Source organism: Rattus rattus, chromosome 8 (genome assembly GCF_011064425.1).
Source record: "Rattus rattus isolate New Zealand chromosome 8, Rrattus_CSIRO_v1, whole genome shotgun sequence".
NCBI classification, from domain to species: domain Eukaryota; kingdom Metazoa; phylum Chordata; class Mammalia; order Rodentia; family Muridae; genus Rattus; species Rattus rattus.
Window position 1 is genome coordinate 58473086 of NC_046161.1, and position 25243 is coordinate 58498328.

Here is a 25243-nt window from a genome sequence, read left to right on the forward strand (position 1 = left end):
TTAAGTGAGTTGGGGAGTGGGGTCTAGACTCAATGACTGCTACTCTTACAGAAGAGATTCAGAGACAGCAGAGAAGGCCATGTGCCTAGGGAGGAAAGTGTTGGGGCAACACCAAGACTACTGGAAACCACAAGTTAGGAAGACTCCAGGAAGGGCTGTCTTCTGAAGCCTTCAGCGGGAACATAACCTGCCCACATACTGTCACCTCACTCCTCTAGACTCTCAAACTGAGAAGAACTTCAGCCTGAAGCTGCCTAACTGTAACCCTTCTCCTGCAGCGGCAGGGAATGAGTGTGGGTCCTGAGCAGGAAGGCCTCAGAGAGGGGCACACTCAGATGGGACTGTGCTGGATGTTGAGTTTGCTTAGTGGGAACTGACAGTGAAAGAGAACTGCACTCGTGGTTTTGACTCACGTCCTTTGTCTTTTCTATCACAATGTTTGCCCTTCCTGGTGTTATAAATAGTTTACCCATGCATCTATATAAATCTAGATATATACAGTTATTAATCTTCATTAATAATTATTTCTCCCTCCTTGGTTGTTTTTAAAAATATTTAAGATTATTTTTACTTTACCTGTTTTGCTTGCATGTATGTCTGCAACATGTGTGTACCTGGCGCTCTCGGGGGTCATAAGAGGACATCAGGTCCCCTGGGACTGTGACTAGGAGACAGCTGTGAGCTACAATGTGGGTGCTGCGACCTGAGCAACAACCAGCAAGAGAAACAAGTGCTCTTAACTACTAAGCCATCTCTCCAGCCTGGTTTTTAATAATTTATTGGTGCTATGTTTCACAGATACAGATTTTATACTCCCAACTATGAGGAATTTAAATATGGAACATCTAACACATAATAGATTCTTTTTTTTTTTTCCCAAGACAGATTTTCCTGGTGTAGTCCTGGCTGTCCTAAACCTAGTTCTGAAGAGGCTGACCTCAAACCCAAGAGGCTACCTGCCTCTGCCTTCCGAGTGCTGGGGTAAAGCTGGATGACACCACACCCAGCCAAGATTCTTAATAAATCTAGATATTATTTATAAAATCTGGAAACCACCAGTGTTTACTGAATAAGCAACAGGATGAATTTCAAATGCATATAATCATTTAAAAAGCAAATACACATGTCTTTAATTTCAGCACTCGTTTCCAAAGAAGGTAGATCTCTTAAATCAAGGCCAGCCTCATCTAAAAATCGAATTCCATGAAAGCTACACAGTGGGATCCTAAGTCAAACAAACTAAAAAGAAAGAAAGAAAAAGAAAACCAAAGCCAAAGAAACCTTATACTTTATTTACTGACATTCGGAAAGTGGCAAAACTATGGAGAGAGAAAACAAATTAACAGTTGCAAGTACTCGAGACATATGAAAATGCTTATTCAGGGACATGGGTACATTTTTAGACAGAAAATAGTCTACACTTTGATAACAGGTATGGCTGCACTATTAAAGGTATTTCTAAAAATTCATAGAACCATCTCCTAAAAGGGTAAAATTTATTGTATGTAAAGTAATTTCAAAAAAAATCTGATTAAAAATCCCCAAAATTTTAGGGTCATTGTGTTTAAAACCAAATAAATTGCTCATACCTCATAGATAAATGGGTCTTTTCTGACTCCTTTCTTTTCTTCATTAAATTCCCTGAAATGCAGAACCAAGTGTGAAAAACAGAGACGCAGAATCTCCGGGATTGGCTAGTTCTTTCATTTATGTATCAGTGGAGAAAGCTTAGTCTTTACAACAGCTCTAAGGATAGCCCCTGAAGGGAAACAATTAGGTAAGGAAAGATAAAGGAGGGGTGAGCATGGGGATGAGTTGGGGGAGGGGCAAGCCATGATCCCTGCAAAAGCAGGCAGCACCCACATGATGGCTCACAACCTTATCTCTAACTCCAGCTCCAGGGTATCTGACACCCTTTCCTGACCTCTGCAGGCACCAGGCATGAACCAGCCCACCCCACATGCATACACGAAGGCAAAATATACACATAAAATAAGTACGTATAAACAAATGCTTCTGGTTATGTGTGTATGTGTAAGGGGAGTGGGCAATGAGTGTGTAAGTGCAAGCACCCAAGAGGGCAGTGCTCTGGAGCCGGAGTTACAGGTGAGGCCTACTGTGGGCTCTGGCAACCAAACTCTGCTCACCTGAGCAAATACACTTCAGATTCACTGACTTAACAAACAAAACTAAAGATAGAAAAATCTGCTGGAGATGGAATACACCTGTATTCCAACATTTGCGATGCTGAATCAGGAATCTGACAAGTTCCAGGGCAACTTGGGCTGCACAATTGGGAGCCTGTTTAAAAAACAAAACTAAGAAAGAAAAAAGCCTCTAAAACAAATTATCATTTAAGAAAGTTTTGAGCTAGGTACTGGCGGTGCAAGCCTTTTTTCCAGCACATGGGAGGCAGAGAGATCTCTGAGTTTGGGACAGTCCTGATCTAGAGTTCCAGACAGTGAGGGCTTAAAAAGGGAAACCCTGTCTTGAAGAAAAATAAGTTCTGGACTTTAAAAAAATGAGTTTTGGGGCTGGAGAGATGGCTCAGCAGTTAAGAACACCCGACTACTTTCCCAGAGGTCCTGAGTTCAATTCCCAGCAACCACATGGTGGCTCACAACCATCTGTAAAGAGATCCAATGCCCTCTTCTGGTGTGTCTGAAGACAGCTACAGTGTACTTATATATAATAAATGAATAAATCTTTAAAAAAAAAATGAGTTTTGCTATTTTAATTAGGGGTTGGGGGAGAGCATGTAACTTCAGAGGCCGGAAGAGGACACTGGCCTTCTGCCACAGCTGGAGTTGGAGAGAGCTATGGATCATCAGAAATGATGCTCTTAACTGCTCAGCTGTTTCATAAGGTATTTAGTAGTGATCTCAAAGTACATCAATTACAAACCATCAGCAGACTCAATATCAAAATGTAGACCAGCTTGATGTACAGGGAAGAGCAGCTTCAGTTCGTGAAAGAACCCAACAGGTATCTCAGGATATAGGTATCTTTTGATCTAATACTTGGCCTAATTAATCTAGGAACCTAAAAGGCCTGATAGGTCAACTTCTGTTATACTGCACAAGGCTCTTTTTTATTTACTATATTTATTTTAAATCTGTATATGTGGGAGTGTGTGCTTGTCAAGGTCAGAGGACAATTTGTGAGATTATTTTCTCTTCCTAATTTGTGGGCCCCATGATATGAGGTTTTGTGGCTACTCAACTCTCTCTTGTCCAAGATTGTGCCTTTCTTTTAAAAAGATGGTTGTCGGGAAAGGAATAACACTCGAAATGTATATAAGAAATATTCAAGTTAATAAAAAAAAAAAAAAAAAAGATGGTTGTCTTTTACATATAATCCAAGGATATTGCTTGGTCATTCAGTAACCGTTTACCAATCATTTTTGTTAGTTACTGGGGATAGCAAACAAAACCAGTCTTGAATGAATCCAGAGTAAACTATCAGTTACAGGGTACTGAGAACTCTGGGAGGACAGTAACTGTGAATCACCGGTAACATTTCAGAGACATGATAATGGCCCAAAGCAGAACAGTGGAGTTGGGCAAGAACAAGGAGACTTGTCTAGTATTCACAAGACCTCCTTCTCAGCAAAGAATTAAAACAACAGAAGTGGCTGGGAGCCTGGGAAAGGTGAAAAGGAAGCTGGTCTCTTAGGTTTAGAACTCTTAACTCGAAGGACTTCTGGAGTTAAAATGCCATATTGGGAAGAATGGTACTTTCTTCTCAGGTTTGTGGCAATGCTTTTGAGATACCCAAGAAACGTTTTAGTAGGCACTGTGAGGTATACAAAAAGTGAAAACTTACGGAGTTTATACATGGAAAGACAAAAACAGCCAGGAAATAATTAGTAAGCATAAATGGTCTAAATAAATTTGTATCAATGGGGGTAATAAAACAGACATAAAACAACCATAGAGGGTGGGAACATAATGCGATTATAAGAGTGCTTGCCTAATATGTGTGAAGCTCTGGGTTCCATTCCCAGAACCTCAAAAACTGGGCATAATGGTACACTGGAGATGGGGCTAGGATGTTCACAAGTCCAAACTCAGAAACCTTGGGTTTAAAACAACTATAAAGTACTTAACATCATGGCAAAATACCACAGCAGTTAAAAACAATTGAAGTTCCGAGCTCAAAGATATTATTTGCTTCTTTAGAAACACTCGTTTTAATTGGGTGGTGGTGGTAAGGCACACCTTTAACCCCCAGCACTTTGGAGGGAGAGGCAGGTGAATCTCCGAGTTTAAGGCCAATCTACTCTACAGACCGAGTTCCAGGACAGGCAGGATTACACAGAGAAACTACCTTGAAAAACAAAACCAAAAACATACTAGTTCTTTTCCTACAGGATGTAGAAGTTGACAGAATCCTTTGTAGCAACATTTCACTCAGGGAACAAAGTGAATTCTGGCATGGCCTCCGCCTCTAATGTCAGCATCAGGAGCCTGGCAAGGAAGATCCATATGAATTCTGTACGTTTCTTAGGAGTCAGGCAATGCTTGAGGCAGGATGACATCTAGCTCTCCGTATCCCGGGAGCCTCTACTTAGAAGCATGTATTCAGCAATATGCATACACTGACTCGTCACCTTGCCACCCTGGGTAAGTGCTGATGTTTTCTCGGGAGCCTAGGCCTCCGCAAAGCACAACCCACTACAGCAGAGACCTGCCTTTCATATCCCAGATTCGGAGAGCAGGAAGGAGGCAAAAGTTTCAGCTGTGGCAAACCACATTCGGGCGCGAAAAAAAGGCCAGGAGGGACAAGTACTATCCCATTCCCCGACCACAACTCACTGTAGAAGACGAGCATAAAACTCCTCGGCCGCGAGATTCAAACGCGCCCACATCCCTCGGTCAGATCGGTCCATTGCAGTGCAGCTAAACTGAACTGCGCGCCCAGACGCTGACATCAGAGAGCATGACCCCGCCCAGCCGGAACTACTTCAGACATTAAGTTTTGTTTGTACTCAACGCTAACACGTTGTTTTAATTTAGTAGAGCGTCCCTTCAATCTACCATTCCAAAAGTATCCCATTTCTGTTAGTGGGGGGGAAAAATGGATTAAAAGAGATGGTGTGACGGGGGTGGGCGGGATGAAGGGAAAGAAAACTCTCGCGAGAGTTTTGACGAGTTACGAATTATTCCGCGAAAAGGAGTCCCTCTTTTCTAATCACTGTTTTTAACTTAAAAAATAAATAAATACATAATTTTAACACGCGTCACGTAATAATACACATTTAAATTTTTTAAGTGTAGCAGAAAGATAGCTTGTGTCTCTAAGTTGTTTTTCATTAGGGGCAGGATGCGGAAGATGAGTGGAAGGATATATAGAGTACAAGTGATAAGTTCTTCCTTTTCCTGTGGGAGCAGCCGGGTAGAGAGGAGCGTGGCCTTCTCCTCTCCCCGCCATGGTGAGTGGAGGTCCTCTTCCCCTGGCTTTCCCCTGATTTCTGGGGCCTGTGGAAGAGGGTGAAAATTCTGGACGTGGGATCTACAGAGAGGAGGCAGTGGGGAAGTGGACCTAGCACTTTTTTTGGCCGGAGCTGGGTTGTATGCGCTGCGGCAGCCATCTTAGAGGCAACGTGGGCAACAGCGCAGGGTGGATGACAGAGGAACCTTTGGGATCTTTGCTTCCCTTAGTTCTAAGAAAACGTGGCTTCTGGAAGCGGAGCTTTTTGATGTGGGAGACTTGTCGGGTTCAGGGTTGTCCAGTGACAACTCGGCGCAGGCCTTGGCGGGTCATGTGCCTTCAGTCCACTTAATTTGTGTATCCAACTTCAAAGAAAATATATGAGGAAATTCTGTATAAACGCCTTATAGGAAGATCGTCTCTACTTCTTTGAAATAGTTCTGGGTAGTCAGGTCTTTGTTACTTAATTAGACATAATCTAGACGTTTTTACCTTAAAACAGTTCGTAGACAGTAGTAGTTAGTAATTGTTTCTCGCCGTGTTTATATCTGCTTTATTTAGGTGGGTTAATGTTGGCCTGACCACGATAAATTAAAAGTTGGAGACAGGTCTGCAGTTCCATCATTAAATTGACTAGGTTGTCCTATTGTGCGACACCTTTAAGGGAGAAAAGGTAGATGGTCTGGTATCTGGAAGAACACATGGGAGATGGGGCAGAGATCAGTGCAAGTGGTAACCTCAGGTAGAAGTCTGTAGAGTTGAAGTATCAAAACTTCTGAGCTTGATAAGGGGTCTGGAGTGGACAAATGAGCACAATAGCTTTGCTGAAGTTGGTGAGGGTGGAGTTTACGTGGTCTTACATTAAACAGTATCTTCTGAACGTTTTCATTCTGCTTTAAGCTTGTTATTAAAATTGGCAGATTTTTTCAGGTTGTATGTTCTTTCACTGTAAAACTATTGACATGATAAATACCCACTGGGTTCTAAGCCAAACCGTTCTGACCTGAAACTGCTTCCACAGGTTGGTGTGTGTATAACCTCAGCCAGTGACTTAGTCTAGATTTTTTTATATGTGTTTTGCCTCCAAAAATCAAGCTCCTGACATTTAATGATGGGAAGTTTGCCTCCAATGTTGTCTCTATAAGTACTCTTAATTTTCTCAAGTGAATCCATTATTACAACGTGATAGGGTTCTATTGGCGTTTTCTGTATTTCATGTGCTGGTTCTTGACACTGTTACTTCCTGCCTCTGGTCCCCCATTATCCCCCAGGTAATCCTGTATCTCTTTGCAAGTATTAACAAGATGGGCTTTACAAATCTAGGTTCAAAGACAGGAGATGGTACTTTGGGTTTTAGTTACTTTTTTCTTTTCTTCCAAGGCTTGTGCCCGTCCCCTCATATCGGTGTACTCTGAAAAGGGGGAGTCATCTGGCAAGAATGTCACTTTGCCAGCTGTGTTCAAAGCTCCCATTCGACCGGATATTGTGAACTTTGTTCACACCAACTTGAGGAAGAACAATAGACAGCCCTATGCTGTCAGTGAATTAGCAGGTATGGATTTACATTCGTCGTGGGTATATACTTTAAAGGCTTCTTTGCAGTAAATGATGAGATTTCCATTGGTCCGTGTTTCTGAACTCCATGATTTTTGTGGCTATTCTGATACTGCTTTTACCATGCATAAATTTAAGTCATGGGTTTGTTATAAATTAGTACCTAAACCTGCTCTTACCAATTATAGGTCATCAGACCAGTGCTGAGTCTTGGGGTACTGGCAGAGCTGTGGCTCGAATTCCAAGAGTTCGAGGTGGTGGCACACACCGTTCTGGCCAGGGTGCCTTTGGAAACGTATCCTTTGTTGGTGTTCTTGGCAATTGATCAAGTGGACTTAAAGTTTGTATTAATAGTTATTAATAATTGAACCATGTTTAAAACTATTAGTATCTGTAAAGGATCTGAAGGTGTTGAGGGTGGACTTGCAGTGATGTCGTAATTTGCGTCTTACTCTGTTCACAGCGACAGTTGCCTGCTGTCAGTAAGCTGGTTCAGAAGGTTGACGAATGTTGTTGCTGAGCAAGTAATGACCTTGTTAATTTTCTAAGTTTGAAAAAAAAAATTCTTGACAAAAGAAATCAGATGTGTCGTGGAGGCCGCATGTTTGCACCAACCAAAACCTGGCGTCGTTGGCATCGCAGAGTGAACACAACTCAGAAGCGATATGCCATCTGTTCCGCCCTGGCTGCCTCGGCCTTACCAGCTTTGGTGATGTCTAAAGGTCTGATGCTTTGATGTGTGACGTTTAGTTTTAACTTGCACCTAAGTCAGTTTAGCTTCTGAGAATTCTATTTCTCTGCCTGCTAAAGTCACTTTTGCTTATATAAATATATAGTGAGCCTTTGATTGTAGCTCCTATCAAATTCTTACCATGTTATTAACTGTCAAAATGATGAAACTCCACTTAATGGTCCGTGTTTCTGAAACACATGATATTAGTGGAAATTCTGATTTGGCGGTTTGTATGGTGTTTTATTTTGAGGTGTCGTATAAATAGTTGAGGCTCCTGCCACTAGAGGCATAGACAAGAGGATCTCTTGAGTTCTGGGACAGTGTCTCTGGGGGAGAATTTGATACTTTGCTGTTAAATGTTATATTGGGTTTGTTAGGTCATCGTGTTGAGGAAGTTCCTGAACTGCCTTTGGTGGTTGAAGATAAAGTTGAAAGTTATAAGAAGACCAAGGAGGCTGTTCAGCTGCTTAAGAAACTTAAAGCTTGGAATGACATCAAAAAGGTAGGTTCAGCATACACACAGTCTGATCTTCCATACTGTCAGATTTGGATTCAAAGGATAAGGTGAGGTTTTATAGATGGGTGGTTGGTCTTCACTTTTTATTGGTTATTAATATAGAAACTTAGTTCTTTACAGGTAACCTAGGTAGTCTGCTGTGGGTATGATTTGTGGTAGATGTGTACGCGTACAGATTTGTGTGTGTGTGTAAAAAAGACAGCTTTGGGGATCTTATTTTTGCTGTCATCTTTTTTACAGGAAGGCCTTGATCTGCTTGCAGTGATGTTGTAATTTGTGTCTTACTCTGTTTTCAGTGACAGTTGCCTGCTGTCAGAAAGCTGAATCAGAAGGTTGACGAAAATTATTGCTGAGCAACTTAAAACTTTAGTTGGCTTGAGATCTGAGCCGTGAAATGTTACACAGTTGTGAATTTCAGGGATCAAACAGCATCAGACCTGACTGAATTTTTTGCTTGCTAAGATGGTTTCTTGTTTTGTTGAAATTGAAGATCTGGAAAGTTTATATCTTGATCAGAATAACAAAGCTCATCATCCTGTAGGTCTATGCCTCCCAGAGAATGAGAGCTGGCAAGGGCAAAATGAGAAACCGACGGCGGATCCAGCGCAGGGGACCCTGCATTATCTATAATGAAGATAATGGAATCATCAAGGCCTTCAGAAACATCCCTGGTAAATTCTTGTATTGTTTTAACTGCCTGTTCTGTGCAAGCTTGCTCAGCTGTGGTTATGATGAAATTCCACTTCATGGTCCGTGTTTCTGAAATAACATGATTTTGTGGAAGTTCTGATTCCTATGTGAGTGAGTTCCATCCACCATGATGACTAGAGCTTCTAAGTGATGTGCAGCTCAAAAAGCCATGGCTTCCTGATTCTTCTTTCCCCTTAAAGGTATTACTCTGCTTAATGTAAGCAAGCTGAACATTTTGAAACTTGCTCCTGGTGGGCATGTGGCGTTTCTGCATTTGGACTGAAAGTGCTTTCCGGAAGTTGGATGAGTTGTATGGCACTTGGCGTAAGGCTGCTTCCCTCAAGAGTAACTACAAGTGAGTTTCCCTATGTTTATTACAGATTAATGACTAAAATGTCTGATTATATTCTCCTTAAGTTCTGCATTCAAATTTTGTTTACACTTTGCATTGTTGGAGTAGTGTTTCTCTATGGTTATTAAGTGAAAATTTAAAGATAGGAAATTCTGTATCTGGAGAGTTGAAACATTTAAATTATAATTTTTTAATACTTTATGTTCAGTTTGGACTTGTGGGTTTTTTCTCCGCCAGCCTCCCCATGCACAAGATGATGAACACAGACCTTAGCAGAATCTTGAAAAGCCCAGAGATCCAAAGAGCTCTTCGAGCACCACGGTAAAGTTTTGAAACTTAAAGTATAACACTTGTTATAACCTCCTTTGACTTTTAAAGGGGATACGTGTTGACTATGCTACCTCTTAATCTTGATAGCAAGAAGATTCAGCGCAGAGTCTTGAAGAAGAATCCACTGAAGAATCTGAGGATCATGTTGAAGCTGAACCCTTACGCAAAGACTATGCGTAGGAACACCATTCTCCGCCAGGCTAGGAATGTAAGTCATAATTTGCCATGTCAGTTTTTTAATATTTGATTGCCTCCCCTCCCCTGAGACAGCAATTTATGAGGACCAGGCCACCCGCTAGCAGACAGATCCACCTGTTTCCCCCTCCCCACTCCCCCAAGCGCTGGAGTTTAAGGTGTGAGCTGCTGGACTCCCATTGAAGATAGGATTCTTATATCCTACATGTTTTTGTTGCAGCACAAACTTCGAGTGAAAAAGCTGGAAGCCGCAGCTGCTGCACTGGCAGCCAAATCCGAGAAGATTGTTCCAGAGAAGGGGGCTGGAGACAAAAAACCTGTAGTAGGCAAAAAAGGAAAGAAGCCTGTGGATGCCAAGAAGCTGAAGAAGCCTGCAGGGAAAAAGGTGATTACCAAGAAACCAGCAGAGAAGAAACCTACCACAGAAGAAAAAAAGTCTGCTGCATAAACTATTAAAATTTGTTAAATTCCAGAGAGCAAAAAGATACAGCCTATTTGAATAAATCAGAGATGCAGTGAGAAACGTTTGTGTGACTCTTGATTGTGGGATTTCATGGGCAAGCCTAGGTCATCAGCACTACAGAGCAAGAAAGAGCTTTATTTTTAATAAAATTTCATTCTCTAGACTGATTTGTTCCACATATTAGTCTACTGTAAGATAATTTTGGGATAGTTGACTAACTTGCAATGAAATCCAGTCTGTTAGTATTTGGTACAGATGTTTTAGGCTGAGAAGCAGGACTAAATGGGGAAAAGCTAGGGGCCAAAGACTATGAATGTTGTAATGATAGTAGCCACTAGAGGGCATCGTGGTAAAAGGAAATGATGTGTGCCACAATTATGGCTGTGTGCGTGGGGGGGTGTTCTCTAAGAAATGTCAATCAATCATCCTTGATTGGATAGCCTTCATTTCCTGTTACCTTTATGGTATTTGGTCAAAATTACTAACAGACAATATGAACTCGGCTAAAAACAACTCTTGTCCTAAAACATGGGGATTAATTAAGCTTAGTATACCTGTCCCTACTAAGCTTAAGTATTTGGTATTTTGGTTCCTACCTGCAAAACTAGCCTTTGCAGAGTATAAAGTCACTTGGAAAAGCACGTTAAAAGTGCTAAGATGGGGGTTGGGAATTTAGCTCAGTGGTAGAGCGCTTGCCTAGCAAGTGCAAGGCCCGAGGTTCGGTCCCGGGCTCCGAAAAAAAAGAAAAAAAAAAAAGTGCTGAGATGAGTGCTGTTTTCCTGAGTCTGAGAGACATTAGGGACTAAAGAGTCCACGCTCTTGGGGATTCCACTTTATTTTCTGATACCTTCAGCAAACAACTGCAAGAAAACTAGCGTCCCTCGCGGATTTCGGTGGTCGGAAGTGACGTCATCAGCGTGCGCCAAGTGAGAAGGCAGCGCTTTACGGGAGTGGAGGGGCATGTTGAGTCGGTTGCAGGAGCTCCGCAAGGAGGAAGAGACCCTGCTGCGTCTAAAGGCAGCCCTGCATGACCAACTGAACCGTCTCAAGGTGAGCGTGCAGCTCTAGCCCCTCGTGAGTGTCCGGCGAGCGCGGCAAGTAGAGCTCCGGTCCACTAGTAGACCTCCTCCAGTTTAGCAGGTTTACCTCTTGAGCCCACGTCCACCGGAACCGGGCCCTCCAGCTCACGCTTCAGCTGCTGGTTACTATTGTTTATATGCATTAGAATGGACTTTAATGTTGTCAAGCTAGTATTGAGTCTTAGATCCGCCTGCGGTGCGAATGAGATCTGGGAAAGAAACTTGTCCCCTAGAGTTCCCAGTAACCCTTCCGGGAACAGATAATGACTCGGGTGCAGCTTAGGTCCGCCTTGATTACGTCTTAGACTTAGGAGTAATTTGGCCCCTGCGAAATGATGGTAATCCCTGCTCAGCATTCATGGGCAAGATCTTTAAATGTAAGTGACATGGGGATTACACTTGTGGTATAGAAAATGACATTCAGCTTTTCTCAGGGCACTTATAAATGGCCCACCCTTAATTGCATCAGTACCTCTTACAAGCACCTAATGATTGTGTATTGAAGATGACCTCCCAAACACAGGTGCCCTGGTGCTCCAGGAAGCACGTGCATTTTTAGCCTCTGCCTTCACATTCTCATTCATGAGTAGACAAGCTCAAGCTTAGGACAACCATCTATGTCTGTGGACCCAGCTGTCTCCTGGGGTGAGGGTGAGGGATGGGGAGAAGTGGCCTCCCTGTGTAACCCAGGCATGCCTTGAACCTAGTGTATAGCTCAGGTTGACTTTAAACTTGCCTCCTACATTTTTAACCTCAGTGTACTGGCACATGCCTTTAATCTCAGCACTTCAGAGGCAGAGGCAGGTGGAGATCTGTAAATTCGGGGCCAACTTGGTTTACTTATGGAGTTGTAGGACAGCCAGCGTTACAAGGTAAGATTCTGTCTTAGGGAAAGAAAAAGGGGGAGAGGTAAAGCTCCCCCTGCCTTTCTAGAGCAGTTCAGGGATTATAAGCAGTTCTTTTCCATGAGGCCAACCTGTACAGTGTGTAGTAGAATTCACTTACTGTGGTAACCCAGCGGAATACTCAGTGAAATGTCTTTGGCTGTTCTTTCCTAGGTCGAAGAATTGGCCCTTCAATCAATGATAAATTCTCGAGGACGGACTGAGACACTGCCTTCTCAGTCTGCACCTGAACAGTTATGTGATGTAAGTTTAGTCAAGTACAGGCTTCCAAATAAGAGTATAGAGTCCCATTGTGCCCTTGCTCCCTGGCAGGCAAATACTGTATGGCACATTATTACCAAGTCCAGAGGACTCTGGAAAGTACCATTCAAATTTTTGGGGACATGGGTAAATTTACTGTGCATTGAACCTGTGACCTCATGCAAGGTAAGCAAGTACCCTACCAGTGAACTGCATCTCCAGCCCCTCATCATTTGTAGCTGGGCAATCAGTTACTCTACATTAATCATCCAGGCAATAGCTTGTCTTTTATACTTTGTCAACTTTAGGCAGCCTCTACTCTTCTAGTGTACACTGATATGCCCAGCCTGCCCAGATCTCACACTACTCCATCCTTTCCAGCTACTCAGCTGAGCCCTGAGAAACCAGCAGTGGCTGTTGTGGTAAAGGTGGGTTTGTTTTGAAGCACTGTCCTGTATCCAGGCTAGCGGCCTTCTGGTGTCCTTCCCTCAGTATGCTGTGTTTTGAGACTTCCTTATGAACTATGTAGTTGTCACTTTGTTGATGGAAGGTAGGTCAGTTGGCATTTCAGTAAACATGAAGCACTGACTCCTAATCCCTTTTCAGTAATGGAGAAACAAGAAACAGGAAGAGGACTTTCAGCCATGAAAATATGAACCTAAAATTGAAATTTTTTTTAATTTTGATTTTTATTTTGTCAAGACTTTTACTTTTTTTTCTTTAAGATTTTATTTTATTCATATGAGTACACTGTAGCTGTCTTCAGACACACCAGAAGAGGGCATCGGATCTCATTACAGATGGTTGTGAGCCACCATGTGGTTGCTGGGAATTGAACTCAGGACCTCTGGAAGAGCAGTCAGTGCTCTTAACCTCTGAGCCATCTCTCCAGCCCTGGACTTATTTTTATAGCTGTGTGAATGTATGCTAGTATCCATGGAAGTGTCACATACCCTAGAGAAGGGGCTTGTGAGCTCCAGCATGGATGTTAGGACTCAAACTTGGATCTTTTGGGGAAAGAAACAAGTACTCTTTTGTTTTTCTAAACAGGGCTTCTCTGTGTAGCCCTGGCTATCCTGAAACTCACTTTGTAGACCACGCTGGCTTGGAACTCAGAGATTCACCTGCGTCTGCCTCTTGAGTGCTAGGATTAGAGGTGTACACAACCAATACCTGGCATGCAACAAGTACTTTAACTGCTAATCATTCCTCCAACCCCATAAATGAGATTTGATTTGAAAGAATTTGCTGTTTTGAGACTCAGCTTCTTCACCACAATCCTAATGCTGTTTATTTTTCACAGATGTCGCTGCAGGTGGACAATGAAGCATCAATCAATCAAACTGCACTGAAGCTGAGCACAAGGAGCCCAATGGAGGAGGAAGAAGAAGAGGAGGAGGAGGAAGAAGAGGAGGAAGAGGAGGAAGAATCTGATTCGTGAAGGGGACGAGGGCTAGGGTTAGTTATACAAACTAAACTAAGTCTTCGGTACTTCATCTCTTCAGAGTCGTCTTGCAGGGCCTATGTGAAAGATATGAATGGAAGAGGCTCAGTCGATAAAGTATTTACATGCAAATACGGAGACCTGAGTTTGGAGCCCCAGAATCTGTGTGAAAACCTAGGCAGAGTGTCAAGGGCCTGTAACCCCAGCACTGGAGATAGGAAGACCAACAGATCTCTGAAGCACACTGGCCAGCCTCGTCTAGCCAAAACCAGTGAGTTCCGGTTTACTCAGAGACCCCCGTCTCGAGAGCAGTGGTGGTGCTCATAGAGGCACACGTCTCAAGGGTTAAATAACTGGCTGCAAAAAAATGGTTCTTTTCTACCAAGATCTATAAATCAGTTCAATCTCACTACTAGAGGAATGGGGAAAAGTAGATAACATCTGATCATTAGGTAGAAGATCATAGTAAGACACAGTGTGAGCTAACTTTGGCATTTACACACCTGTAATCCCAGGCTTTAGGATGCTCTAGCAAGAGTGACCACCATCCACTGTGAAGCCAACTTGGACTATAACCAAACCAAAACAGTGCCAGGTCTTACCAGGGGTCAGTCACTGGAGTACAGTGACTCAACTAGTCACTGTATTCCAGGTCTTACCAGGGGTCAGTCACAAGGGATGTGACAGGGGAGGCAAAGGTAGGATATCAGGTCAGTGTGAACAAAGCAAGTTCAACAGCCAAACTACGTACAGAAAACTGCCAGCAACCTCTGGCTATCAGCACGCCTCCTCAACACACACAGTACGTCATATACACCCCCATGCTGACAACTCCCTACACAATATCTACACTGGTTTTGTGTAAGATGTTCTTCCAAAGAAACCGAGGAATATCCATGAGTTGGCCTTTTTGTGTGTGCATGTATGTATGTGTTGACATGTGTACCACTGTGTGCATATGGAGGTCAGAGGACAACTTATGGACAACTCTTCCACCGTGTGAATTCCAAGAATTGTACTTAGGGTTATAAGGCTTGGCAACAAGCCCACCGAGCCAGGTCACCTGCACATGACTGCTGCTGGTGTTTTCAGGCTATATTTTGCTCGTGTATGGGCATGTGTAAGTACATGTGTATAGAAAGCTTAATCTCTCAAAGCTGGAATTACAAATGTTTCTGGGATACCCGGTTTCTAGTGTGCTGGTAGCCAGACTGTGTTCGCCACAGTAGCACAGCAGTCCTCTTAGGATTAAGAATATTCCTTGGCTCTGCATCTTGTTTTTCTGACTTTACAGCCACCTCAAAGCATGACAAAGCCATAACTCTAATACTGAAACCATTTCTCAGCACAGTACAGCAGACTGACCAGCAAGGACTTCTTGAGAGCATGGCCGATGAAACTGTAGGCAGGCTCTGCTACATGAAATAAGAAATGTTCTGTGAGAAATCACTTAGAGTTTCACTCAGGCAGGTTTCCAACCACTGTTAGCTAGGTTTGTCTCTCTTTGACAAAGCCACCTGATAGGAAGAATTCTCAACTGAGAAACTACCTCTGTAAGATTGGACTTTAGGCAAGCCTTTAGGGCGTTTCCTTGTTGAGGTGGGAGGGTGGACCTGGGTACTATTTTTTTTTCCTTTTTTTTTTTTGGAGCTGGGGACCGAACCCAGGGCCTTTCGCTTCCTAGGCAAGCGCTCAACCACTGAGCTAAATCCCCAACCCCCTGGGTACTATACTTAAACCAGTAAGCAGCATTCCTCTCTTGCTGTACTGACTGGTTGTGTCAACTTGATACAAGCTGGAATTATCACAGAAAAAGGAGCCTCAGTTGTGGAAATTCCTTCATGAGACCCAGCTGTAAGGGTCTCAATTAGTGATCAAGGTGGGAGGACCCAGCCCATTGTGGGTGGTGCCATCCCTGGGCTGGTAGTCTTGGCTTCTATAACAGCAAGCTGAGCAAGCCAGTAAGCAACATTCCCCCATGGCCTCTGCATCAGCTCTTGCTTCCTGACCTGCTTGCGTTCCAGTCCTGACTTCCTTGGTAATGAACAGCAACGTGGAAGTGTAAGCTGAATAAACCTTTTCCTCCCCAACTTGCTTCTTGGTCGTGATGTTTGTGCAGGAAAAAAAACCCTGACTAAGACAGTTGCCTTTTGCATCAGCTTCTGGGCGAGTTTGAATGCCTGCCTTGGTTTACTTCAGTAGACTTGATTGAGGATATATAAGCCAAGTAATCCCTTTCCTCTCAAAGTTGCTTTGGCCATGGTGTTTTGTCACAGCAATAGAAACCCTCATACACCCACCTACAGGTTTTCCCTTATAAAGAGACTACTCATTCACAGGTCCTAAGGTGGTAGGAAACACTGTTAAGTTCATACAAAGACTGACATTGCAGGAGACCCATTAGCCCACTGCACACATCTGGTCACTGTGTGTGCTTTGCCTAGTTTTCTTTTTTTCTTGTTTCTCTTGAGGCAAGATCTCTCTGCACACCCATTGCTGTCCTAGAATTCACTATATAGATCAGGCCAGCCCCAAACTCAGATCCACCCAATCCTGTCTCCCAAGTACTAGGATTAAAGTCGAGTACACTCTTGGCTCACGGCATTTTGGGCTAGTTTTTATGTCAACACAAGGTAGAGTGATTTCAGAAGAAAGAACCTCAATTGGGAAACTGCCCCCATCAGATTGGCCTGTGGGCAAGCTTGTTGTGCATTCTCTTAATGAAGATTGATGTGATTGAGGGGCAGTGTGGCCCTTGGGTGGTATAAGAGGTTCTGCAAGCATGCCAGGCAAGCCTGTAAGCTGGGTTCCTCCACGGCCTCCTGCTTCATTTCAGTTTCTGTCTCTAGGTTCCTGTTGTTCCCTGGATGGTGGGCTGACTACAAGCTATAAGGGAGTGTTCATACCAGCAACAAAAACCCTCATAGGCCAGTAGAGTGTTTGTCTTTCAGCTGTGTTCCTGTTTTTACTTTCCCCTACCTCAGTTTCTGGCTAAATCGTCTTAGGATTTCATTGCTGTGAAGAGACAGCATGACTGTGGCAACTCTTTTTATTATTTATTTATTCATTTATTATATATAACTACACTGTAGATGTCTTCAGACACACCAGGGCATCAGATCTCATTACAGATTTAGTTGTCAGGATTTGAACTCAGGACCTCTGGGAGAACAATCAGTGCTCTTAACCTCTGAGCTATCTCCCCAGCCAACTGTGGGAACTCTTAGAAAGCATTTAATTGGGGCTGGCTTACAGTTTTAGAGGTTTAGTCCATTATCATGGCTGGAAGCATGGCATTATGCAGGAAGACATGGTGCTAAAAGAGCAAGGGTTCTACATCTTGATCCAAAGGCTGTGTTCTACACTGGGCATAGCCTGGGCATCTAAGAAACTTCAAAGCTCACCCCCACAATGGCACACTTCCTCCAATAAGTGCCACTCCTAGGCCAAGCATTCAAACACATGAGTCTATGGGGGCCATACCCAGTTACACCACCACAATCATTTTATTTCCTGTAGTCTAGAGAAATTAAAAGGCATGCCACAAAAGCAAAAATCTCTTTTGTCCTTTTTACTTTAACTTGATAGTATTTTTATTAGAATAAGAGATTAGATTTGATAAACATCTTGAGTAAAGTGGTTAAAAGGGTTTTCATACAATTTGTAGGCACTATACACGTTTACAATAGCATTGGTACTTAGACTGGAAGAAAGATAGAACTCTTGATACGTTGATGCCTTAATCCATTTGTGACATTCAAAATAACTACCAATTTAGAAACACTAATCCAAACTCAGAGACATATACCACTAAGTATCCCACACAGTATATTTAAAAATAAATATAGAAATACAACCAGAAGTCTAAAAATAACCACAGTAGACAGACTGAAGCCCCAGCTATCATGGCAGTGATGGGCTCTGGTTAGATTTTTTTTTTTTAAATGGGAACTGCTGAGTTCTATACCAAAAGCAAAAATAAAATAACCATGATGTACACGTTCTGGTGCTCATTTCAGTAGCAGCAAAGCATGCTTTTCATGCATGCACTGCCTGTGAAGGGTCTCAGAAGGCCCCCTCTCCTCAGACTGAGAGGTCACCAGCAAGAGTGAAGTACCAAGGGTCCGAGAATCCTGACAATACAGGCAGCCAGCTAGTGAGTCACGATGAACAGCAGCGCAAACATCAGTAAGAAGACCACCCAGGTCACCAGGGTTTCACTGTAGTTCAGCCTGGCATGTATTTGATGAACAGACAAATAGCCCCAAGCACAAAGCCAATCCACTTAGGGGAGTAACCATAGCGATAAAGACAATATTAAAAATGACACAAGTACGATTTGGCACATGCTGTGTTCTTCATCCTTTGTCACAGATGAGATGCACATCTGAACATAGACAAGCATGGGAAAGGCCTGAAAGCAACATGGCATGCCACTGGGCAGAGGATTCCTCTCTGCTGCTTCCCAAAGGCTCAGATGCTGGCAGCGTGGGTTGGTGTGCTGGGCTGGTTAAGCCCAATGGTGGAGCAGAGCCAGCCTGCAAAGTCTACCTCCTCGGCATCAGATCTCTTGATGAAAGCATGTACCTGTGCAGGAAACAAGGAAAGGGAATGCTGATAAAAATGAAGGAAAAGCAGGGTGGCCTGGGCACCACTCAGAGGATGCCTTGAGTGCTCACCCTTGGGCAGCAAGTAGGCCAGCTGCAGCCAAAAGACCTAAACATAAATGGGCTGGCCTCTGTCCAGCCTACATACATAAACTTCCAGGCCCTGGGGAACGTGTTAGAATGTACACTACACTCAAGGTTACACAGGTCATGGCATTGTCTGGATCTTACAGTATCACAAGCCTCTGTCAGGGTCATCAAACTAGAACCAGTTGGAGAGGAACTCAGGATACTGGATATGTGAGGTGAACCAGTCAGAACTGGGGGTTGAGGGTAAGTCTGTCCTCAGGAAAGGTATGGGAAGGCCTCTCCCTGATTACATCCCAGGTACCCCTGTAACTCACAGGATGGCAGAGATTAATGCCTGGCACTGTGAAGCCCCAAACCTGACAAGTATAAGGGACGGGCAGGAAAACGGCTCAGATGAACAAACAGGTTCTATAAGACTCACCATGAGCTGCTTCAGATCTGCTCTCTCTGCAGGGTTCTTTATTAAGCTGAAAAGAAGATAGGTAATGTTAGGAGTGCTACTCTGAAGTCACACTGCCTCTGTTTGTATGGCGGCCCCTTACGAAGGCTGAGGACTAGAGCTTGAACCTTGCTCACCCTCCATTATAGGCACACCTTCATTGTGTCTAGCATGCAAGTCTTGCTGAGTTAAATCAAGGTCAGAAAGCAACAGGATGATCCCTCAAGTTCTAGCACCCAGGATCAGACAGTCATGAGGCCCAGCATCACAAGGGGTATGGTAGCAGCCAGGGTTAATTAGAGGGGATAGGGTAGGGCTTGGGGGGGGGGGGTCTTAGCACATGGCACAAACTTACCACTTATTCACAAAATCCTGAAATTCCAGACTGAATACTCCACTGGGCAGTTTTGGAGGAGGCTGCAAATATTTCAACATGTGAGACACTCTTGATTCCTGCTCCATTGCCTCCCCACCACACCATGCCTCTGGCCACTGCTGCCCTATCAGTTCCAGGAAAGTGGCCTTGGGAACTCTAGCTCCTCCTCACTCACCTTGTTGGGACCACTTCAAGTATTCTACCACTCTATGAGAGAACAAACCATGTTCCCCTCAGCCTGTTCAATCTCCTCTAGAGGAAGGTTGTGTTTTAGCTTTGGAACCCTCTGAGTGAAGATACGCAGATGTAGAAGAAGTGTATGTAAGAGTGCTGGCTGGCCTAGAAGTGCCTCTAGCAGTTACCAACAGCAGAAGCTCCAAGGACGCACAAACCAGGAGGCACCACTGAGGCCTGACAGTATTCCCAGATGCCATAAAATTCCCTTCCTTAACCCTGGAGAATCAGGTTAATAAAACATTAACTGACAGAGACCGAGTGTGGATGAACACTGCCCACATGCAGCACAAGGATCCTGAGAGTAGCTCTAGGAAATCTTAGTTAAGTGACCTGTGCGCCAGTAGCTTTCTTGGGAGGAGCAGTTCTTGAGATATACCTAAGATGTCACTGCTCTAACCAATAAATAGCAGCCCAAGCATTCCAGAGGCAGAGGTAGATGGGTCTCTGAGTTCTAGGTCAGCCTGGTGACCTAGTGAGTTCCAACCAGACCTTATAGCAAGACCCTGTCTCAAAAAGAAAACAGAAAAAGAAAGGTCAACTGGGTGGTGCCTGTTTATAGTCCCAGCACTTGGGGAAGCTGAGGCATTTGAGACTAATCCAGGCTATATAATGAGGCCCTATCTAAAACAAATGGAACAAGCACTGGTTCTGCAGGAATGGCTCGGTTCGGTGGTAGAGCTTCCAAAGCATGCATGAGGCATAGGTCTGATTTCCAGCACTGCAGAAACAACAAAATACAAGCCCCTTACTGAAAAGCCCAGCAAGCCCTCCCTCTCACCTTGAAGGCTTAGTTTGAGGTCAGCTGCAACCCAGATTGTAGAACAGTGGCCCAATCTTGCAGGACAAGCCCCACCCTGCAAACTGTCCCAGCTGTTGAGAAGGCTGTGTGAAATATTCAAGAGAAAACAGCTGGCTTCCAGAAGCCAGTGTCTGTTCCTTCTGAGCAGGAGGGGGCAGGCAAGAAAGGACTGGGTGCTAGCAAAGGCCTCAGGGAATGGAAGGAGGCAGGTGAAAGAAAGCACTGGGGAGAAGTTCGAGCTACTGCCCATCCTGGAGCCTCAGTTTTCTTACCTATGTAAAGAGGGCAAAGACAGTTTCGCCCTCCTCAGCTGGCTTTAAGGACAGAGTGAGAACAGATTGTGAGCACTTGTGGGCAAAGCAGTGCGCAGAGCTGCACAAGTGGTCCAGGCAGCTTCCCCACGGACCTCACCCAGAGCCATAGAGGTTTCAACAGGCAGAGGCCAGACGGCCTACCCTGCATTGATGAACCCCCTCAAGCCTGCACTGCTCTGCCTTGTCCCTTGCTGCTGCTTTGGACAGTGCTCTCTGCATAGGGTAGAGAAGTAAACAACTCCTTGATGGGCAGGAAAGCACTCACTGATTTATAACCTCTACAGTGACCAGGATATTATTCCCTGTTAAGTCTGTGACAAACAATAGGTCTACTTGTGCTTTTAAGGGTCTGTTTTCAGAGGAGGATACAAGAAGACTGCCTATAATTTTTTGAAGTCAAGGATGGGTGATGGCTTTATCTGAGCCCAATGTTGCCTCTAAAACATGTCAGCACTCACCCCTTCTTATCAACTGCCAAGGCTGCTCCTGCTGCCCGACAGAGTGCTGGCCCAGTGGGTTTCCTCTCACATCCCTGTACTGCCACAGCCTACACTTTAGCAAAGACTGGGGCAAGTCTCATCCTTCCTTAATATAAACCTACTTACACATAAATTTCACAAGTGGTATGGTTCTTCATATTAAAATCAGACAAGAATTTTAAATTTTTTAATCATCTACAATAGGCATCTACAATATACATTTAAAAAGACTTTTCTCAAATTCTCCTGCTACCCAAAAACACACACTCACTCTCTCTCTCTCTCTCTCCCACTTCCCGCCCCCTCCTTTCTCTCTTTCTCTCTGAAACTGTCTCACTCTACAGAGCAGGCTCGCCTAGAATTCATGGACTTCTTCCCTGGCCTCCAAGGCGCTGGGACCATAGGAAGCCATCCAGAGTACTTTGCTTCTTTCCCAGACCTGACAATGGACATCCTCATCTCTTCCTATAGTCACAGCTCTTTAACAGCACCTAATAGTCCAAGTCTGTGTGTTACAGCTCCCCACTCACTAGCCTGCCTCCCCACCCCCAGCCATCACGGAGACCGGGTCCTGCTCTTCCACCTGTGGTCCATCCCGCCTACTCCACCTCACACCTCCTGCACACAGACGTGTGTGTATGCACAGAACAGCTCAGTAAATGAAGACAGCAAACATCAGTGTGTGAATGGGAGGCTCCTGATCTTGGGAAAGGAAGAAGGGACTCTGATCTGACAATTCCAAGAGCAAAGCCCAGGCACCCTGAGGACCACACCATATAAACAGCTCACCCAGTTTTCCCTCCCACCTCCCCTTCTGAGACGGGGATCTCACTGTGTAGTTCAGGCCTGCCTGAGCTTGGAACTCTGCAGTCTCAACCTAAGTACTGGGATCACAGGTGTGCGCCAACACACTTATCTAACTAGCGTTTTTATTTTTTCCCCCTTGTCATTTTTCCTTTTCCTTGGTTTTCTTCCCCAATTTTATTTTGTGTATAGTTTTTTTGCCCAAATTTTTGTCTATGCACCATATGCATGCGGTGCTCACAGAGGAGGATACCAGATTCCTTGACCTGGAGTTTGAGATGGTTGTGAACTGTCATATGGGTGATGGGAATTGAACCCAGGTTCTCTGCAAGAGTAGCCACTATGCTTAACCACTAAGCCATCTCACCAGCCCAGAACTACTTACTTTTATTGTTTTTTTTCTAGACAAGATTGCGCCGCTATGTAGCATGACTGTCCTGGAACTCTGTAGACCAGGCTGGCCTTGAACTTAGAGACCCACCTGCCTCTGCCTCCCGAGTGCTGGGATTAAAAGTGTGTGCCACCACCACTCTATTTACTTTGTTCTCTTACTTTTTTTTTTAATTATTTATATGAGTGCACTGTCACTGTCTTCAGACACACCAGGAGAGGGCATCAGATCTCATTACAGATGGTTGTGAACCACCATGTGTTTGCTGGGAATTAATTCCAGGACCTCTGGAAGAGCAGTCAGTGCTCTTAACCACTGAGACATCTCTCCAGCCCTCTATTTAACTCCTTCCCCACCCCACCCCCCCACCCCCGAGCTGAGGACCGAACCCAGGGGCTTGCTCTACCACTGAGCTAAATCCCCAACCCCTTCTATTTAACTTCTTAAATAGAGTAAAGATACACCGAGGTCAAGGAAGCCTGGCAGCACATACCTCATTGACGATGTAATCCAACAACTCAAAAATTGCCATGGGAGGTCGGCTATCCATTCCATATGCTGCAGATTTACAAAGAAGAAGAAGAAGACACTTTACAGATACAGACAAGAGGCTACTTATCAGTATGAGTCAAGGGGTAGAGCATGGGTCATGGACCATAAAAATACACTTTGTACAAGGCCTAATATGGAAGCCTAAGCATGTCTATGAGTCTGGGCTCGGTATCACTCTAGATGTGTGACCTTGGACAAACTGACTGACCACTGAGTCAAGAGGCAGGGCTTTGGAAAGAATCAAATGACAATTCATCTTCCCACCCTTACATTTACAGAGCAGCGAATGACATAAGAACTAATTGTGTGCAGGGCTATATTTGGGCTTGGCCTTTATGCACTGTATAGCTAGAGCCCACAGCCTCCCAAGTGCCAGGCAAACTTTACCACTAAGCCACACTTAGTTGAACTTGTCTTTCATTCTCCCTGAGCATCCATTTCTCCCTTTCCTACCAAGCCCCCAAGCAAGTCCCTTCTCTGGTTGGTTATCAACACTGGTGCCTTTACCTCCCTGCACACATTCAGCCACTTCAGTGTCATCAGGATAAAGACCAGGTATCCATGGTCAGATAGGGACACCCAGCAGAAGTCACATAAAAATGAAAATGCTAAGCAGGGCTGGAGAGATGGCTCAGCAGTTCAGAACCCTGACTGTTCTTCCAGAGATCCTGAGTTCAATTCCCAGCAACCACATGGTGGCTCACAATCATCTGTAATGGAATCTGATGACCCTCAGAGAGTGACAGTGTCATAAATAAATAAATAAATAAATAAATAAATAAATAAATAAATAAATCTTTTTTAAAAAATGAGATGGCTAGCCAGGTGTGGTGGAACATATATTTAACTCCTGCACTCATGAGGCACAGGCAGGGAACAAGTTCTGGGAGTCCAAACAATCCTCCCCCAACAAAAACCCCAACAGAAAACACTGTGAAAAGACAGTCCCCAAGTACCAGGTATCAGTGTGCATCAATCAGAAGCATGTGCTGCTGCAAAGTTTCTGCTTAGCAGACTGGCCACGTCTTAGAAGTCTCTGTGGCATTGGCAAGGAAAGTATTCTGTGCCTCAGTTTCTTCTCTAAAGCATATTACAGCAGTGCTCATTAGCAAACTGCTTTCACAATTAGAATGTGCTAAGCAGATCCACGGAGACAGGAAGTGAATAGACCGGTGGTTGCCAGGGATGGGCTAGGGGGAAGGTGAGAGCAACTGCTAATGGAGAAAGATGTTCTGGGTGATGAAAATGTTCTAGAAAGAGACTGTGGTGGTGGCGGCTGTACAATGGAGAAGTATATACTACAAACCACTTAACTATAATGTATACTTAAACACAGATTTTATGTGAATCTCATAATTTAAAAAGAAATCTGCATTATTAAAAAGCAAACTAATATTTTTAAGTTCTAAGCGCAGTACCTGGATCACAGCCAAGTACTCAGCAAACAAACAGCAGGCGCTGTTGGAAAGAACAATAGTTTTCTACACCCACCCAAGTACCCTGCTGCTCCCACAGGACCCAGCCTGACACCCAAAGAGAAGCAGCTACCCACAATTCCCTAATAGTAAGGGGCCCCACCCCCACCTCCAGTCCTCACTGGGGATAGCAAGTCACTCACAGCTGAGGGGCCTCCCAGGAGTCCTTGGCCTGGGTGGCGTTTCGGCCGCGTCTCCTTCCACCTGGCATCCAAACAGCAGCTCCAGCTCCTTGGCATCAGGAGGAGGAATGGGGTATCTTCCAACTGCCATCTCCACCAGAGAGAGCCCCATGCTCCAGATGTCCGACTGCACAGAGTAGTGAGTCCCCTGGAGTCTCTCAGGCTATGGGGGAGACAGGTGATTATACTCCTTGGTCTAGGCAGACCCCCTAGGGTGGCTTCGGTGCTTTTATCTTCTGGTGTCCCTCACTCTGATACCTCACACAGTTAAGAGTTCCTCTGGCCTCTTGAATGTAGCCTCTATTTATGAGATCTCTGACCTCTCCTCACTGCTCCATTTGCCCTGGATCCTGCCTCAGCTGGCAGCACCCACGGTCAGGTCCTGGCAGCTTGTGGTTCCTGCTTTAACCAATATGGCCCCTGACCTTCATATGTAAGTAGCCTGTCTTAAGCACGCATGAGAGGCTTATCATCAGTTCCAACTCTGAACTGCACAGGATCATGCGCTGACAAAGGTGGGACACAGCAGGAAGGAAACAGCACAGTCCGTCTGCACACTGAGC

General features: G+C 44.4%; 4 protein-coding genes and 5 non-coding genes across 10 annotated transcripts in view; 7 read left to right on the plus strand and 2 right to left on the minus strand.

Annotated features, from left to right (window-relative positions):
• Positions 1-5098, minus strand: part of Zwilch (zwilch kinetochore protein) — a 29470-nt gene extending 24372 nt beyond the window's left edge. The window contains exons 1-2 of the mRNA XM_032910447.1: positions 4818-5098; positions 1590-1641 (exon numbers count right to left, since the gene is read on the minus strand). Of these exons, the coding sequence (XP_032766338.1) occupies positions 1590-1641; positions 4818-4933 (168 nt within the window). The 5' untranslated portion in view covers positions 4934-5098. The remainder of the gene's footprint in view (positions 1-1589; positions 1642-4817) is intronic.
• A 264-nt stretch (positions 5099-5362) lies between these two features.
• Positions 5363-10327, plus strand: Rpl4 (ribosomal protein L4). Its single transcript, XM_032909612.1, is given in 11 exon segments — positions 5363-5434; positions 6814-6985; positions 7176-7282; positions 7571-7709; positions 8098-8222; positions 8779-8908; positions 9128-9188; positions 9190-9282; positions 9517-9600; positions 9697-9817; positions 10025-10327. Coding segments are annotated over 11 exon segments (1263 nt in total). The 5' UTR covers positions 5363-5431; the 3' UTR covers positions 10253-10327.
• Positions 7034-7101, plus strand: LOC116908349. Its single transcript, XR_004388900.1, has one exon. It is a non-coding gene; the product is annotated as a small nucleolar RNA SNORD18 (small nucleolar RNA).
• LOC116908350 lies at positions 7412-7510 on the plus strand. The gene has a single exon (XR_004388901.1). It is a non-coding gene; the product is annotated as a small nucleolar RNA SNORD16 (small nucleolar RNA).
• On the plus strand, positions 7873-7943 carry LOC116908347. The gene has a single exon (XR_004388898.1). It is a non-coding gene; the product is annotated as a small nucleolar RNA SNORD18 (small nucleolar RNA).
• LOC116908351 lies at positions 8495-8593 on the plus strand. Its single transcript, XR_004388902.1, has one exon. It is a non-coding gene; the product is annotated as a small nucleolar RNA SNORD16 (small nucleolar RNA).
• Positions 8961-9031, plus strand: LOC116908348. Its single transcript, XR_004388899.1, has one exon. It is a non-coding gene; the product is annotated as a small nucleolar RNA SNORD18 (small nucleolar RNA).
• Positions 10328-11178: 851 nt separating the features above from the next.
• Snapc5 (small nuclear RNA activating complex polypeptide 5) lies at positions 11179-14071 on the plus strand. The gene is made up of 3 exons (XM_032910768.1): positions 11179-11317; positions 12405-12494; positions 13795-14071. Exons 1-3 carry the CDS (start codon positions 11228-11230, stop codon positions 13930-13932), a joined length of 318 nt encoding a protein of 105 aa, XP_032766659.1. The 5' UTR covers positions 11179-11227; the 3' UTR covers positions 13933-14071.
• A 3429-nt stretch (positions 14072-17500) lies between these two features.
• Map2k1 (mitogen-activated protein kinase kinase 1) overlaps positions 17501-25243 on the minus strand; it is a 70367-nt gene continuing 62624 nt past the window's right edge. The window contains exons 4-8 of one of the 2 annotated variants that reach the window (XM_032909282.1): positions 24642-24843; positions 22965-23029; positions 19427-19488; positions 19054-19099; positions 17501-18522 (exon numbers count right to left, since the gene is read on the minus strand). In XM_032909282.1, the coding sequence (XP_032765173.1) occupies positions 18409-18522; positions 19054-19099; positions 19427-19488; positions 22965-23029; positions 24642-24843 (489 nt within the window). In that variant the 3' untranslated portion in view covers positions 17501-18408. The remainder of the gene's footprint in view (positions 18523-19053; positions 19100-19426; positions 19489-22964; positions 23030-24641; positions 24844-25243) is intronic. The other variant, XM_032909280.1, reaches the window with a different exon arrangement.

Excerpts from the sequence above, each read along its gene's own strand:
- Snapc5 (XM_032910768.1), top strand. The coding sequence starts at position 11,228 with ATGTTGAGTCGGTTGCAGGAGCTCCGCAAGGAGGAAGAGACCCTGCTG. Across the intron at positions 11,318-12,404 it reads ACCAACTGAACCGTCTCAAG|GTCGAAGAATTGGCCCTTCA; the intron begins GTGAGCGTGCAG and ends GTTCTTTCCTAG. Across the intron at positions 12,495-13,794 it reads CACCTGAACAGTTATGTGAT|ATGTCGCTGCAGGTGGACAA; the intron begins GTAAGTTTAGTC and ends TATTTTTCACAG.